Source organism: Clavelina lepadiformis, chromosome 3, assembly GCF_947623445.1.
Source record: "Clavelina lepadiformis chromosome 3, kaClaLepa1.1, whole genome shotgun sequence".
Lineage (NCBI taxonomy): Eukaryota > Metazoa > Chordata > Ascidiacea > Aplousobranchia > Clavelinidae > Clavelina > Clavelina lepadiformis.
The window spans coordinates 18,345,831-18,361,831 of record NC_135242.1 but is presented as its reverse complement, the minus strand read 5'-3'; the positions used below and the strand labels follow the sequence as shown (position 1 = coordinate 18,361,831).

General features: G+C 35.7%; 1 protein-coding gene across 2 annotated transcripts; it reads left to right on the top strand.

Moving 5' to 3' along the window:
* The first annotated feature begins 3,052 nt into the window (after positions 1-3,052).
* LOC143450521 (phospholipid scramblase 2-like) lies at positions 3,053-9,052 on the top strand. Of its 2 annotated transcripts, none has more exons than XM_076951097.1 (8): positions 3,053-3,351; positions 4,106-4,253; positions 4,387-4,464; positions 4,568-4,644; positions 6,432-6,562; positions 6,681-6,907; positions 7,068-7,126; positions 8,614-9,052. In XM_076951097.1, the coding sequence occupies exons 2-8, from the start codon at positions 4,106-4,108 to the stop codon at positions 8,644-8,646; spliced, it is 753 nt and encodes a 250-aa protein (XP_076807212.1). In that variant the 5' UTR covers positions 3,053-3,351; the 3' UTR covers positions 8,647-9,052. The 2 variants fall into 2 exon arrangements, with proteins under 2 accessions (XP_076807212.1, XP_076807211.1); XM_076951096.1 differs by lacking the exon at positions 3,053-3,351 and adding an exon at positions 3,711-4,038.
* Positions 9,053-16,001: the final 6,949 nt, after the last annotated feature.

Below are 16,001 nucleotides of genomic sequence, written 5' to 3'. Positions count from 1 at the left end.
CGAAAAGAACTGAAGCTTGTAAACATGCTTTTTAATTGTATCAGAAAATATTGAATAAATTGAACTACATTTTGAGGTCTGGAGAATTTGATAGCTTTTTAGAAATAGAACTTGCTATGGCTGATGACCAAGTTGTTGATGTTTAACCATCGATTTCTGATTGTTAAGAAAAAAAATATTTGAAAACATTTCTTTCTGGGAAATCAAAAACTTAAAAGTATTTGTTCAATTTCATCCCAAATCGAATTATATCTTGAACTAGATTCACGCAAAGCGCCTTGGGTATGCGAAAGTTGTTTATCAATTCCAATAATTTTAAATGTTTTATTAATAAATTATTTGGTTTAAGAAATCTTTTATTACTTATTGTTTTTAAATAACCTTTATCATGACTGCAAATCTCCATAAATGTCTCCATTTCATCTGAAGTAAGTGTAGAGATCAGATTCGTTCTAACATCTTGAGTTCTATTATAAACTGTTTTAGGTCTAATAAAATTCTTTCGGTTATATAATCAACCCAATCATAAGCAATTTCAGGTCCATGAACTTCACCGCAACTTTCACTCGATAACATTCCATCAACAGATACAATTTCTTGATTTTCACAACATTTTTAAATCTTTCATTCGAAGTTACACAACTGCGTGTCATATTCATAATCATTACAGTTAGTACAAATCCAAACTCCATTACAGTTCTTAATGTTTGAATTTTGACAACACATCTCTTTTATATCATAAGATATTTTCTTTTAAAGTAGTTTTATGAACGTAAGCTAAAGTGATTATATCATCTTCAAAGATATGTCGTTTATCATCAAAGCACGAAAGGTGTTTTTGTTGATTTCTATTGAATAAAGATGATGATGGTCATTTCTAATTGTTCTCATTTTATGAAACATTTTTTTATCATCTTTCAGAGAATTTGCGTAATCGTGATGTTTTATATCTTTGTTGATAACACATGTTTAATGCCTTTTACCTTTTTATCTCCTTTCTCGTTATTTGTTAAATAGCAATACATTTTTTACCTAAGTCTTACATATTCTACAATTGAAGTACTGCCAGTTTTATCTTTCATTTTACCAATTACTTTCTTATTTTTTCAATCATAAAATTCTGAGTTTGAATTGTAATTACTAAAATTAATTTTTTAATCGGAAATCTGTTAATGAATGTTAATGAATGTCAATCAATGTTAATGAATCTGTATCTGTGAATAAGAGTTTTTCTTTGTTTACCATCTTTCTCTTTGATGTAGCTATAATGAAAATTATACCTCAATGGTTTTGAAAGTTCTAGAATACTCATTCCAATCACCTTCCTGGTCGATTGAGAATTAATTATTCCGTCAACTTATGAACAGCTACAAGGTTTTCATTAAATATTTTACAGCTAACAAAAGTTGGTTTAGAAACATGTTTTAGTAATTTTAAATCTTTCTCAAAATTTGATTTTGCATCTTTTCTCGCTGGGGAATGGAAATCAATATATTTCTTTAACCATGGCGATTGATTAAGTTCCAATACACGTTGTATTTTTGTAATTTTCATATCTAATGAAAGGTATAATTTTAAATTTTTGTAGTGAAGAACATAATTTTTCTTATGTTTCTAGTTAGATACTAATTTTTTAACCCCACCAACTTTTGGTTCATCTTATAGAAGCACCGCAGAAAGTTTTAAGTTATTGTTATTCTGGTATAATATTGAATTAAGGATGATGTTACGCTTTTACTGGATTTATATGCTTTTATCGGATTGCATTTCATTGAGTTTTTAACATATACTTTTTGTTGATCATCATCTTTTATGGGCCTTTGTTGACTGCTTATTGGTCAATATTGATTCTACACGTATTCATTTGACATTTTCACAGCGGTATGTATAGTTACTCAGAAGAATATTGACGATTTTCGTAATTTAACCATATCTGGTTCGAAAAACGTTCAGTAAGCGAATGCGATATTCATTTGTGTATTTGCTGCATACAATACCTGCTGTTCTTGTTATACGTTTTGGTGTGCCTTTTCATACGTGTTATTTTCATTTATAGAAAACCGTGCAGTTTGTACTGAAAGACATACCGCCATTATACAGTGGCGCTGACACGATCTGCCAAGTGATTCTGGAGAGTGAACTTTGCGTGTTCACTTGTCTCCTACAGTTAGCTATGCTCTACTTTTCACAGGCTGTGTATTTCCTGGATCTGTTGCGGCTGGACGAGTTTTCGATTTTAGGATCATAAACAAATGCATTCCTTGTGTATCGCATGGTACTATCGATCGGATACGCTTTCAGACGTTACGTATAGGTTCCGATGACGAATGAAGGTTAGGTTGTCGTCAGGGTTATTTAAGAATAGTCCATATTGTGCTGCTCAAATCTCCTCAAATATAAACAAGAAAACGTTTTCTTTTATCCCATATCTAGCCTCGTTTCCTTGATTTAGCTAAGAATGGAAGTTACGCGCAAATTTGTACCTGAAATCCAAGTATTCTCCCAGATGTATGTGTACTGTGCAGTGCTAAAGCTCCACTTGACTCAGAGTAGGCTAAGTCAACTGTTAACGACTTCGCTTGGTTATTTTACGTTTTGCCTTAGTTCATGAGTCAAGTGGAAAAGCCATTTTTGAAAAATTCTTAAATTAAAGTAGCAGATAACATATGATAATGCTGTTGATAAATTTTGGCCAAAAAATTTTCATTGGATTTCAAATAAAGCACAAAAATAAGCACTGTTTAAAGCTCAAGCTCCAGCAATTTAGCTTTGATAAAGGCTTTTGTTGACATTTGTTTCACATGCCTGAGTTCAGGTTAATGGGAATGACGGTTGTTGGTTTTCTCGCTATACGCATTCGCATTATTACCGTATCCAAATGGCTGCGTTGAAATATTCGAGATTGCGTTCTCATGAGGCTACTTTTATTATCTCTAATTATAGGCTTATTTGTTTTTAAACAGCAATAAAAAGAAAGATATAAGATGACGTTCTAGGGTTAACTTTACTTCTATTTCTCAACACGAGCTTTCACAAGAAAAAGCTTGCCTTATCAGGTGTACTAAGAGATGTTGGTTTTTAAACGCTGTCGTTGTATGCTGGAACGCGGAACGAGTCGTGATAGCAGTTATTGGTGAAAAAGTCACTTTCAAGAGGATAACGCACTAACCCAGCAAAAGTGCATCGAAGGCATTGTACCTGAACAGACAGATCACTGTTAAGTTTGGTCTTAGCTTATCTTATCAGAGAAGTCTGAATAAAGATCAAATTAAGCAGATGTTTCGGCCACAAAACCGCCACCGTTCTATCTCTGCAAGTTTTTAGTAGGCAGGCAGTTGTTGAACACATAAGGTGAACTTTTTACTCACTTGAAATTTTTTTGGTATAAAGCATAATTGCAAATGCCAAAGTATTAAACGAGCAAATGCCAAGGTTTTTTTAATTGTGATAGTTACAATGATGAGACATCGAATTGTTTTTATTACCATGCACCTGCTTCTTGTTATTGGTTTTCTTAATTATTGTAAGTAAAACAGCCATTATGTGCGCATTGAAAGAAAGCTTTGTCATAATGCCGTTGAAATGATTGTAAAATGCTTTTTTTACTCATAAAACATTTGTCGGGAGGTACATGGCAACCTTTAAGTCACGGACTATTTAGCTGTTGGTAACTATGTATACGGAAGGGAGGCATAAAGTAGGTTTATTGTTTTCGTGGTAGGTTTAAGACAAAGTAAATAAGTCACAATGGATCAGCTCAAGTTACAAAGGCTCTACATTGAATTGTAGGCTATGAAAGATTGAGGGCGGAGAATGAGCATGAATAGCTACTGAACCTCGTATATAATTCGACAACATTTGAGACCCAAAAATTTAAGTCTCAACAAACTATTTTCCTGTTTGCTGTTTATTTTGGCAGGATTAATGGTTATAAATATAAAAAGCATCAATCAGGAAACTGCAATAATATTTTTTTGTTTGCTATTTTGGAACCTGAAGTTTAAACCACGACAAATGGATGGTTACAGCCAGTCTACTGTAGGCCTTATTGTTTTCTGTTTTCGTTTTTCTGGCATGTCCACTTGACTGGGTTTGTTTATTGCAGATGGCAAATCCTCTGCCCCTAAAGCCAATTGAACAACCGCAAACTGGATGGATGCCTATACCGACTGTCGCAAACTGTCCACCAGGACTGGAATACTTAACCCAACTTGATCAAGTCCTTGTTCATCAAGAAGTATCACTGATTGAAGGTACAGGCTACATATAGAAACAATACAATTTTAAGCAAATATTTTAATTATCGGATACTGCCGTTGCTTTGCGGTACTGGGCTAATGGTTGACAATAAAACATATTGGAATTTGATTGTGTTACTTATTGTAGTTTTGCTGGAGTGGGAGGCAAAGAATAAATACAGACTAAAAAATTCTGTTGGCCAGCAATGCTATTTCGCCGCTGAAGGTAATGTTACTGATTAGATGAGATGTTGGTTGTTATGTTAAATAGCTAAAGAATATAGATACTGTATATTACTTATAATGTTAATTCGTTTTGTAATCCACAGAATCTGAAGTGTGTATGCGGCAAATGTGTGGGTCAAGCAGAGGTTTTACTATGCATATTACGGACAATTCTGGTGCGGTATGTACCTGTATGTTATGCTCATAGCGTAGCTAGGTTAGAGATTTCGTAATACTGGACATCTTCAAATCTCAGTCTCATGCCATTAACTTTAAAGGCAATGACATCATAAAGAGCAAAAAACAAGAATGGTTGAGACTGGTCAGTTATTTTCTTCCGGGAAACCGTGTTACCAAGTTGTTTGGTAGCTGGTACTGCTGTGAAAAAATCTGTGGATTTTTATGTTTTTTTTAGTAGCTTATAAAGCATCGTGCTTTTAAGTAGGGTCGTAGCTTACCTTTGTTATAAAACATCCGTTTTCTCATTGAATACCCTTAACTGATTTTAGTGGATGCCCTTGGGCATCGTTCTGTAAAAATGGGTGCTCATTGAAAAAGTTGGATGCCCAACTCTGGCAAACTAAGCTTAATCTGCCAACAGACACAATCAGCTGCCCATTTTTAGGTCAGATCACACCTAAAATAGTGACATTATCCGGACGTCAGTCACATGGGCAACTTCATTGTGCAGTGATGACCAATCATTAAAAAACAATGCATGCCCAGTCGCCATCCATTCAGCTCAATGTTGGATGCCCAATCCAAAATTTGGTTCCCAGACCCAGACATCCACAATGATCCAACGCTGGTTTTGTAGGAAAGCACTCTTTCGTTATATATAATTAATTATTGTATACAGACGGACCGACAATACAGTATCTCTGGAAGGAATTAGCTTTACTGGAAAACACCAAGTCACTCCTCCCTCTGACTCGTACTATGAATACGGGACATTTGCGTATCCCGCAAAAGTCAATGCGAGACTGGGAACAAAATTATGAAATAAGCAAGATGTTCCGTACGTTCAGGTCGTCTGGCATCGGCAGCCATAAGATAGAACTATATCATATTGGACGCCTTATGCTAGCTTAGCTAATTGGTTCACACTAAGGTAACAGTGCACACGCGAAGGCAGCCTTTATTTATCTTTTACAACCAAAGTATTTTCTGAATATGATCATGCTTTCGATTCAGTGCAGTTACACTCACTGGTTTTGCTTAAGAAATTTTTGGTTGACCCATCACTTGGCTCCAAGCTTTTTAAGTTTGAGCGCAAGTTTTGTTGTATAACTTGGTTACTGAATTTTTCTAGTCAATGTTGTAATGACTCAACTTGACTTGAGTCAAAAGTCCTACAGGAGTCGACTTGATTCGGGTCACGTTATGACGATTGTGAGGACTAAAAACACTTTATGTAACAAAATCGAAGTATTTAAAAAAAAAATTGCAGCTCTTCGTGAAAAGTATCAACCAAACTAATTTGTAGACAGTTATGAACTTTAGCAACTAATTTAACGCAATGCATAATGTGACAACAAAATAGTTTTTACGTTGAAAGTTATTGACTCGAGTCACAACTAAGATTGAATCGACTTGACTCTAGTCACAACTCAAAATGACTCGACTTGAAAAAAATGACTTGGTTACAACTCTTTTTCAAGCAATAAAGCCAAATTCCTTAAGTAACACCGATTGGGCTGTTCAGTAAAGAAAAGAACCGAAGCGAAACTTCCTGCTGAGCTTTGAACATAGTAACAATGCAAAGTCTTCATACCTGTAGCATTCAAAGCTAACTCAACAAAGAATTAAATGTTTGTTGGTTGGTTTTTTAACTTTGAATTGCGGCTCTATAACTAGAGCTTGTTAGGTTTTCGGAAAGATACCTCTACAGTTTTTTATAACAAATAAATTTAGGCTTATTATAAGCCCTTTTTTAAAAATATTATGTAGTCAAATGTTTGAAAATAGGAAGTGATCCGCGTGACACGTCCATTCAAATGCTGGGCTGGATGTTGCTGGTGCGCAAACGCCGACTGCTGCTCTTATAATATTGAAATAGAAGCTCCTGTCGGACAAGTAATTGGCCGGGTTCGACAATCGTAAGTATGACGACAAGATCATAAACGACCGTCACACATTTATGGTAGAGGCTTACAATTTAGCAAGACTTAAAACTTATAAATACAAATACGATCACAATCAATTCGACGCTTTTAGGCAATCTTTCTGGTACAACTATTTCGATGTGCAAGATGCTACAGGAAAGAACATTTTTACTATCAAAGGCCCCTGTTGCGTATGTCCCGGTCCCTGTTGTACATGTGATTTTCCTTTTGACATTTGGACCAAAGAAACAACACCCAGTGTGATTGGCCGCGTTACAAAACAATGGAGTGGCTTAACGAAGGAGCTATTTACTGACGCAACCAATTTTTCGGTTACTTGTAAGTATAGGGCTAATATAAGTTTACACTTAATTTAAGCAGTTGGATAGTTATGTTCACTGCCGTTAGGCTACCATGGCCACTTGTCATATAGCATTCAAAAGCGTGACGCACAAGACAGTAACCAGATCTTCATTCAAACGCCAGGTATTTTTTACAGTTCCGATCGACTTGGATGTAAAGATGAAAGCAGTATTGCTTGGAGCAACTTTCTTAATTGTGAGTAGGGCTATATTTTGTTTTATTCTAACGAAATAACGCATAAGTACAAGAAAGTGCATGTAACCTGCGATAAGGTTAAGATAGCACTCATGTGAAACCAGGGGAAGACTAAGTCTGGGTGGTGCCCATGGCTAAAATCCATCCCCGAGTCCGGGGTCTCTTTGATAAAATCGGTCGGGATATCAGTACAGTATTAAGTGATTTGATTTTGAGTTATAAGTGCTAAAATTTTTATGAACGTTCTCTCGTCATAGATTTACTGATAGAACTACTAGAAGTTTCGAAATGCTTTTCGTGTGAAATTGTCACAAAACAACTTATTCATCCTAAAAACGTTTAGTCCTGTACATCAATTAAATCCATCGATCATACAGACTGTGGAATTGTTGCAAATATTTTTAGTGATTTTGTGTAGGCAAGCAAAAAATATTTCTTTAAGTTACCAACAAGGTGACAAAGTATAGATGTATCTATGGTTCGTTTGCTCGTCATTAGTTAATTTGTTCAGTTCAGTCAGCAGATTCGGATTTCCAGAAATATCAAAACCTATTACTGGTATTCCAATAAATCTAAACCTTTTCCAACTTGGCACGATTATTTATTAATACTATAATACTGCGGCAATGCGGTTAGTTACTATTTCTGAAACAGTAAAAGTGATTCGTCACCACGCTGTTGGGGCCCGAAATTGAACAATATACAAGCTATTTGTTTAGAAGCAAGAAGGTATAGACGGAGTTTTTTGTAAAGTCGTTAAATCTACCTCATGTCATCTAACTGACATTTTGGACTGTTTACGGCTATATAGTTTTAGAAATAATTAATCTGCGTTAAACCGCGAAACTTAAATTGTCTGCAAAGAATCTCCAAATTTTTTGCCAAAACGTTCTTTTTGTGCTGTTAGTTAAAAATGGCTTGGATCGCATTGATGTTTTAGGTTAGTTTACAAATACGGCAGTTTCTTTATGTTTTGAGGAGAAATTATAGATGTTAGTTTGCCTAATTGGACATATCATTTTAAGAATGACAGAGAAATTGAAATTAATAGTTTGTTTAATATGAAACAAAACTAGTCATGAGATCATAACTAACGAATACTGATCTTTGACGACATTTATGAATGATTTCTTGCGAGTGGACGTCTGAATGTGTGGAGTGTCTAACTGATTGGGCGAAATGGACATTGAGACATAATAATATCAAGAGAACGGATAATTAATTATCATGAATAGGCTCAGACCAAAGATGATAGAAATCTCATAGGGGGAGAGACTTTGACTCTCTATTGACTCTATTTAACAGCAGAATTAAGTGATTTTTATTATTATAAGTACCGGTAGTTTAAGTGTTTTTCAACTCACGGCGACCCTAAAATTTGGTGATTCCCGGCTCAGCCACTGTCTGAAACTCCGGTATAGCGTGTGTGCAATGGCATCGTGCTCTCAGCAGTTTATGTAGTTGTGATACGTTTTGCTTTCATATAGGATATGATGTTTTTCGAAGTGGATGAATCCTAAATTGACCAGCACTGTCTTCAGCAACACCGGAAATTGTAAACTTTGCCATTTAGATTTGATGCTACTGATTTGAGTAAAATTATGCTACCACCTAGCCTACCTGTTTTGTAATCGGTATATTTTACTTAGTTGACGATAAAGTAAAACTACTAGCCTACTAGTCTGGTATGTTCTGTAATCGGTATATCTGCTTCATTTATCTTTTGATACCTGTGTTGCAATGCCTCTGCCAAGCTACTAAGTCTTAACTTTCAGTCAGTATAAGTTATATGTAAAAAGACTTTTCATAACATAAAAATGTAACTATAGAGTGTAGTTTATTATGTCTATCGACTAATCGTTTTCTGACGTTATTTTGATTGAACCCTTTTAGTTGTGTTCATTAGTACTGAAATACAGTATACTCACAAAACTGGTTTCTGTTATATTGTAGGCTACATGGAAAGGTAGGTTTAAGAGTTTATTTCTACTGATAGTTACATATAGGGGTAAGTCGGGTTAGTTCACTCTTTTTCCACTTAATACATGTAACTTCCAAAATTGCCTTTCTTTCAAGCTGAGAGACCTTTTCTCTGACTCCACGGATTTTTTTATTGTGATAATGAGGATACAATTAAAAGTTCCAGAGGCTTAAGCATTGTTACTAAATTGAGTCAATCAACCCGACGCTGAACGGTTATTTGTCCAGTTTTAACGGAAAAAGGATGTCACGTAACATCTTTAGTCCTTATGGCATAAATACTTGGTAGCAGTAGTGGTAAACTAAGTCAATTTGTGTGTCTCTGCAATCAAGCTGTTCCAAGTTCCATACACTACCGAGCAACACTTTCCTGTCGGGCAGCAGAAGTTGCCACCATGGCAAGTGCACTTGATATATTTTTTGTTGGACCTGTTCTTGTCCTGGCGTCTTTGCATATATATTCATTGAGTCAACTAGGACAATAGCCTTGAGTCAACATGTCTGTTGGTTCTTTTAATGAAAAAATGTCAATTATAAACTTTTTAGTTCATTTTAAAGCAGCAGAATTTTAACGAGACAAAAGGCATTCTTCGCCTCATTACCTGCAAAAAACTTTACTGCATACGAACGTTTATTACTAAATGACAACCTTACAAACTAACTTCTTTCAATAATAGACAATCAAGTTCTGTGTTCAACAATAGTGCCTAATCTTTGATAACTTCTTTGAATGTACTTTTTTGGCTAAAAACTACATTTTCTGACGTAACTCAAAAAGTTTTTCTGTTAAAGAGATCAAACTAACATGGCTGCCATGATGCATTGTGATAAATAAATACATGGAATTCGTTTTGGTCCCTCACTCATGGATAATTAGATATTGGCCGCGAGTCAACTACCCGGCTGAGTCAACTCAATTTACCTTCCCCTACGGCTATTTTTATTATTAGCCAAGGCCTTCCCTACATCGTCTGTGTGTAAAGCAAAGGTCTTAAACGTGCGGTTCGCAGGCAATCCACTGACAGATTTTTGGTATAAACTTTTTATTTTTGTATTTTATTTGTTGCCGGTATTTCCATATTGGTATGTTGTTGTCTTTCGTTTTCTCGTTTAATTATAATTCTTTTATTGACCACGTTTCTTCATACGATAGCCGGAAAGGGCCACAATAATTGCATTTCGGGTTTCCAACATTTTTGCTCGTTTCACTAAAAATATTTCACATTAGTGCAAAAATACAGTACCGTATAGAATAGAATCGAATAGAAGCCGCCCTCGAATAGAAATCGCACGATTTGATTGAAAATAAACAATAGAAGCCGCTCTCGCATAGAAGCCGCCTTCGCATAAAAGCCGCAGAAGACAATGATGAAATCGCTTCTTTACTGATAAAAGAAAACAAAGCAAACATATCTATTGACATGCAATAAAAACAACTCAAGCTTTGTACATATGTTTTATTTCAACTACGGTATTGTATCAGTGGTCATTTTCATCATCATCAATAATACTGAATATCGTTCAAGTCATTATTATCACTGGAACTTCCAATTCTAAGGCAGGAAAGTTTTGTGACATTATCGGTTGTAACCCAACAAACCTCAAAAGAGTTTATTACAGTCTCATTTGGAGCTTTTTCCCGAGCCTTAACAACCCATTTCGTAAGCTTTTCGTTCATCCAGCCATTTCGCGTTGCTGCCACCACAACCCCCGGGATAGATGCAAGCTCTCTTGACTTTTGCAGCTGGAATGACCACATACGGTTTCATTTCCGCCCCGTCTGCTTTTACAGCGAGACTAACAGAGAGTCTAGTTTTTTCATGCCCTGTGGTTTTAATGGGAACAGTATGGACGCCTTTACTATCAACTGTGGTGGCACTGGACATGTCTCCCTATATTGGCGTTTCATCCATCTTAGCAATCATGGCCGGTTGAACACTGTTGAGATTTATTTGCTTCTTGTTAAAAGCTACAAAGTTACGAATCTTATCCTTATAAGCTCTCGTGGCAATGATTGTCCTGTAGTCGTTCGCCGTCTGATTGAAAAATTAAATCTGTCCATAAAGTTGAACAACCAACCACGAGAAGCCATAAATTCAGTCAAGCCAATTTCTTCGGCCAATTTCGTGACTGAGACCATGATTAGTTTTGTGGAGACATGACGGTGGTCAGCTCGTTCTTCGGCAATTTTCTCCATTAACTCGTCTTCCACTGTGGAGAGGCATGGCTTTCGCCCAGCTCCTTCAAGCCTGAATCTCTTCTTCGATGGTCCTGATTTCTCGTAAGCTTCATTTATTTCTTCCTTCTTTTGCAACCATCTCCGTACCATTGACTCGTCGATTTTAAACTTTCTTCCGGTCTCTCGATTTGAATTTTTTTCTGCAAACTTAATTACTTCGGTTTTGAATTCTATAGAATAAGCACGTCTTTTGCTCATGTTTACAAGTAACTTTTTACAAAATTTCTCCAAAACACTGCAGCTTGCAAATATAGTTACGACTATTTCAAAATAAAAGGATAGTCGTGGTTACTGTTTTATGCAGTATATACCATACCATGGATATTTAATATATTGCAATCTGACTCTTAAGAACGATTAGAAGGTTGCGAATTCTGTCTAGAAATTCCTAAACATCAGTTGAAGAATTTATATAATTTTTTTAAACACTGAGAATCTGATTAATATCGGTTTTGATACTCTTCATTATTACTTCAAACAAACACTAAAAATTACAACAATATCGCTTTACACAGATGACAATAATAGCAGCAGTCGGATTAGCGGTTTTACAAAAAGAGACAATAAAATTGCAGCTGACTTACTGTTTCCGTTTTCTTGTTACCGGTACTTATGGTAGATAACTTCGAATGCCCACTGAGCACCAATTAGAAGACAAAAACGTTCATGTAATAAAAATAGAAGTCGCCTTTGAATAGAAGCCGCACAAAACGTTCAAATATAAAAAATAGTAGCCGCGGTTTCTATTCAAGAAAATACGGCAATCATTAACACCTCAATAAATATATTTTGTCTAAGCAAAATATTGTTGTACTGAAGTTGCTATTGTGGGGCGTAAAACTGAAAAAAGCTTGTGTTGAGTGAATAATAGTTAACCCCTATAGTGCTACCATATAATCTTCTTTTTATTTTATGCTAAACTACTGGGTTAACAGTTTAATATGGTTCAGCCACCATAACTGAAAATTTAGTGACGTGAACAAGCGATTAAATAACTAAACGGGAAACTTAAAGGTAGCTATCTAATGTGAACAACGTTGTCTGTCATATTAACTTTGTAGGAAACGGGTCCTTTAAGTTTTCATTTTCTTATAAGCCTAAGTGTATGTACACATTGGCGTACGGCGTAGTAAAAGGGAGAATGTTTGGGTGAAAGCCCTACATTTCTTTGGTACCTTAAATGTAAAAAGTAATGTAACTATATCATTTCCCCGTGAACATTTTGTCCGTTCACCAATGTTTGTATGTGTGGTAGTGAATTAAGTGGCTGGCCAGGAAGAAAATCGGTCCCTTTGTAAGTGTGAATTTAAAACCCCGACCAAATTGTTGAAGAGCAACTTTCCGTTGACAAAACTGTGTCTTTGTAATTAGTTTATGCTGCTAGACCAGGGGTGACCAACCTATTTGCTGTCGCGGGTCACTTTGTCAGTTACAGCTGAGTAAGCACAAGTTTTTAGTCACACTATTAAATGTTGCTAGCGCTTGCGGCCCTTTGCACTTTAAACAAAACGGTTTTCCTTTTTCCTCGATAAAGAAAAACATATCAGTCAATTCTTTTTGAAATACCTTTTTTTCATCTGCAATCTTTCTTTTCTTTGCTGAAGACACAAACTGCCAATTATGGTTGAAAATTAACGGAATAACAAATAACAACTTAAAAACCTGTACAATTTTGCATAATAATTAGCATTCAACCGCAACCGCTTCATTTGGCAGGTTTTTTTGCTGCTCCCACAACGCGAAAAAACACATCGGTTGAGTGCGGCAATCTATTGAAGACACATGGCTGCTACTCAATCGTGCTATCAGCTTTTGATATCGTATTGCATAAAAATTAAAAGCAGGTCAAAGAAAATTCAAGACTGCTTGCTGGTCTCGCCGGAATGCTTGGTCATGCAAGAGCGATTGTCAAACCGATTTGCGGGCCGCATGTTCTCACCTCTGTGGTAGATGGTGCCTAAAGTGTCCTTTTTTGTCAATTGATATCACTATACATGTATAATGTAGGTCAGTTACAGAAAGTGTTAACTTATAGGCTACCATTTACCGACCTTTTCAAATAACTACAATAATAGGAACAAAACGTTCAACTACTGCTATACTCTTAAGATAAATAAACGCGTCCTCTTTATCAAAAGACCCTTTCAAGATCTTTTGTTATTGTGGAAAAAAGAATGACCATATATTTCAGTCACTTTTGTGTGTAGGCAACGGTTGTTTTTGGCACTGCGCTGACATAACGTTTCAGGTTACGTTATACACAAGGTCTTTTAGCGAAGCTGGTAAAATGACCAAAAATGTCGTTTTACTTCTGTTTTGATATGATAATTTTGTCAGAGAATCGCAGACTGTCGCTTAACACTTAACATCAGTTTCTTCGTAAGTTATAAGGCGTTTTTATGAAATGCTATGCGCTTGGAAGCTAGTAGAAATTGTAAATTAGTAAACATAATACAGTAATGGGAAGGTTTAAAAATCTCTGTTGGCCTTATTATTGCAGTTTTCGAAATCATAACATTCTAAAGTTGGCCATCTACTAACTTTTATGACTACCGTTGCTATAAACAACCATATTACCCCTATGAAAATATTAAAACATAAATATAAAAAATGTGATGCCATGGTTTTATAAGAACGTTAAACCATTGATTTGTGTCGATATGTAGGCAACTTTATTATACGAGAGTCGACAGGTTTTGCGTTTTTCTGACATCAGCATTCGTATAAGCCAAAAAGAATTTTGCCTTAAACTAATGACATTTGAGAAATTGAAGTGGAAAATGGTTATTCAGTCACTTCCGTTATTGGCCAACACTAAAATACAGTAATAATCACGTCAACAGAATGAAGCCTAGTTCTGTCGGCTTTATAAATTAGTGATTGCTGCGAAAATGTCATGATTATACCTAGACATACTGCACATTTAAGTAGAATACGTTATTGTAAAATGCGGTGTAAGTCAAGTCACTAAGCTTCCAAACACAAGTTGATATTGCACTCTAAAAATACAGATCAAAGGCATTAGGCAGTTAAAAATCCAGCTAACTCCAGAGTGCTATCTGCTTCTGTTAGGGACTATTTGTTAGCAGTTTTGTATCTATATTGGTCCTGACAAATATTAACGTAAGTTGTCTGACTCTTGATGTAATCTGCCTGTTGGTTACCTGACTCTTGAATTGCTAAATGCGTATTCAGTTTAGAATACCTCTAAAGTATTAGTTAATAAAAGGTAACACTCAGGTTGCCGCTTACGACTTACAAGAACCATTTGTATTACTGTATGTATATACACAACTCAGTTAGACAGTAACATAACTTAGGCCACGTAGACCACAGGCACCCCTAAGTCGGTGGCATTACGTAATCAGGAGATGCTATGATGTTAATCAAGGGACTAATTGGAAGCAACGAACGGTTGCCATTACTTCAATGAACGTCAATCATAGAATACTAATGACAATTACTACATGCTACAACTGTTGTTAGTATTCTATGGTTTAACCAAACGCTGGGCTGTTTGTGGTTAGTGCCAACCGCCCCGTGCTAATCATTATTTATCTTTGTAGAGTTGTTTTATAATTTGTGCACGTTTTAAGCCCTTTGTTTTACTGCTTTTTGGCCTTCTTTGTTTGTTTACGGAGTTATTATGTTATTCGGCTACAATTGTTAGCATTTTATTTTTTGCTTTCCCGCAAGGAAAGACGAAAAATAAACAACACTAACCGAGAATATTACGAATATTAATTATAATTCAAATCAATTGTTCGGTTTGCTCAACAATGCAATACCTGAATCGCATCAACTACATTGCAATTCTCGAGTAGGTGTTGATATAATTTTTTTAATGTGTGTCTTATTCTTGCATTGATGTTTACTTGTGACTTAATGAATTTTTCCAATTTGCCTTCTGAAAGGGAAAATGTTCTTTTAACAACCACTACCGTCGTTATGACTACGTAGGGGATTTACCTAACGCATACCTTCGGTGGGACTTCTGCTGTATATAGTTACTCAGTTACGAAAATTCTAGGAAGGCAGTCATCCGTTTCACTAGCAAAAAAATTGTACATTGAGCGTTTATTCTGGGTTGAAAGTTAACTTGACATAAAGTTATCACTTACTTACCTTAATCTAACCATAATCCGTAACTAAAAATATTAGGGGCTAGGCCTACTGCAGAAGCGCAACACCAGAGGACGTCACAAATTGAGTACGTTGGATGTAGTAGGCAAAAGCATCCTGTGGTTGTGCACTTCTGCACCAGACCCAAAATTAGGCCTAACTCAAAGTTTAGTCTAGTCTTGTTAAGCCTAGCCTAAAATCATGAAAGGCGGATTAAAGGTACGATGGACTAGCAGACTGAGCAGTACATTCCAGACTGACTGTTTAAACACATGCAGTGTAGGCTACTTAATGTTCCGGTTAAGTTTGCATTCTGGTTAAGTACGCAAAACTTTATCACAAAGTTGTTGATTTAACTTTTTCAGTAATTTAAATGTGTGTGACAGAATAAATAAAGAGAGGAAATTTTACTGTACATGCTTGCTACTGGTATAATGGAGGCGTAGTTTAGGTGAAATTATACCACTACTGGTAAGATTATATAGCCCTTATAGATTGCTTTGAGATAAGAATCTTAGATTGAAGTTTCAAACT

Coding starts and splice junctions, on each gene's coding strand:
- LOC143450521 (XM_076951096.1), top strand. CDS start 3,925: ATGGTTATAAATATAAAAAGCATCAATCAGGAAACTGCAATAATATTT. Junction 4,645..6,431: donor TTACGGACAATTCTGGTGCG/GTATGTACCTGT, acceptor GTTTGAAAATAG/GAAGTGATCCGCGTGACACG. Junction 6,908..7,067: donor AACCAATTTTTCGGTTACTT/GTAAGTATAGGG, acceptor TATTTTTTACAG/TTCCGATCGACTTGGATGTA.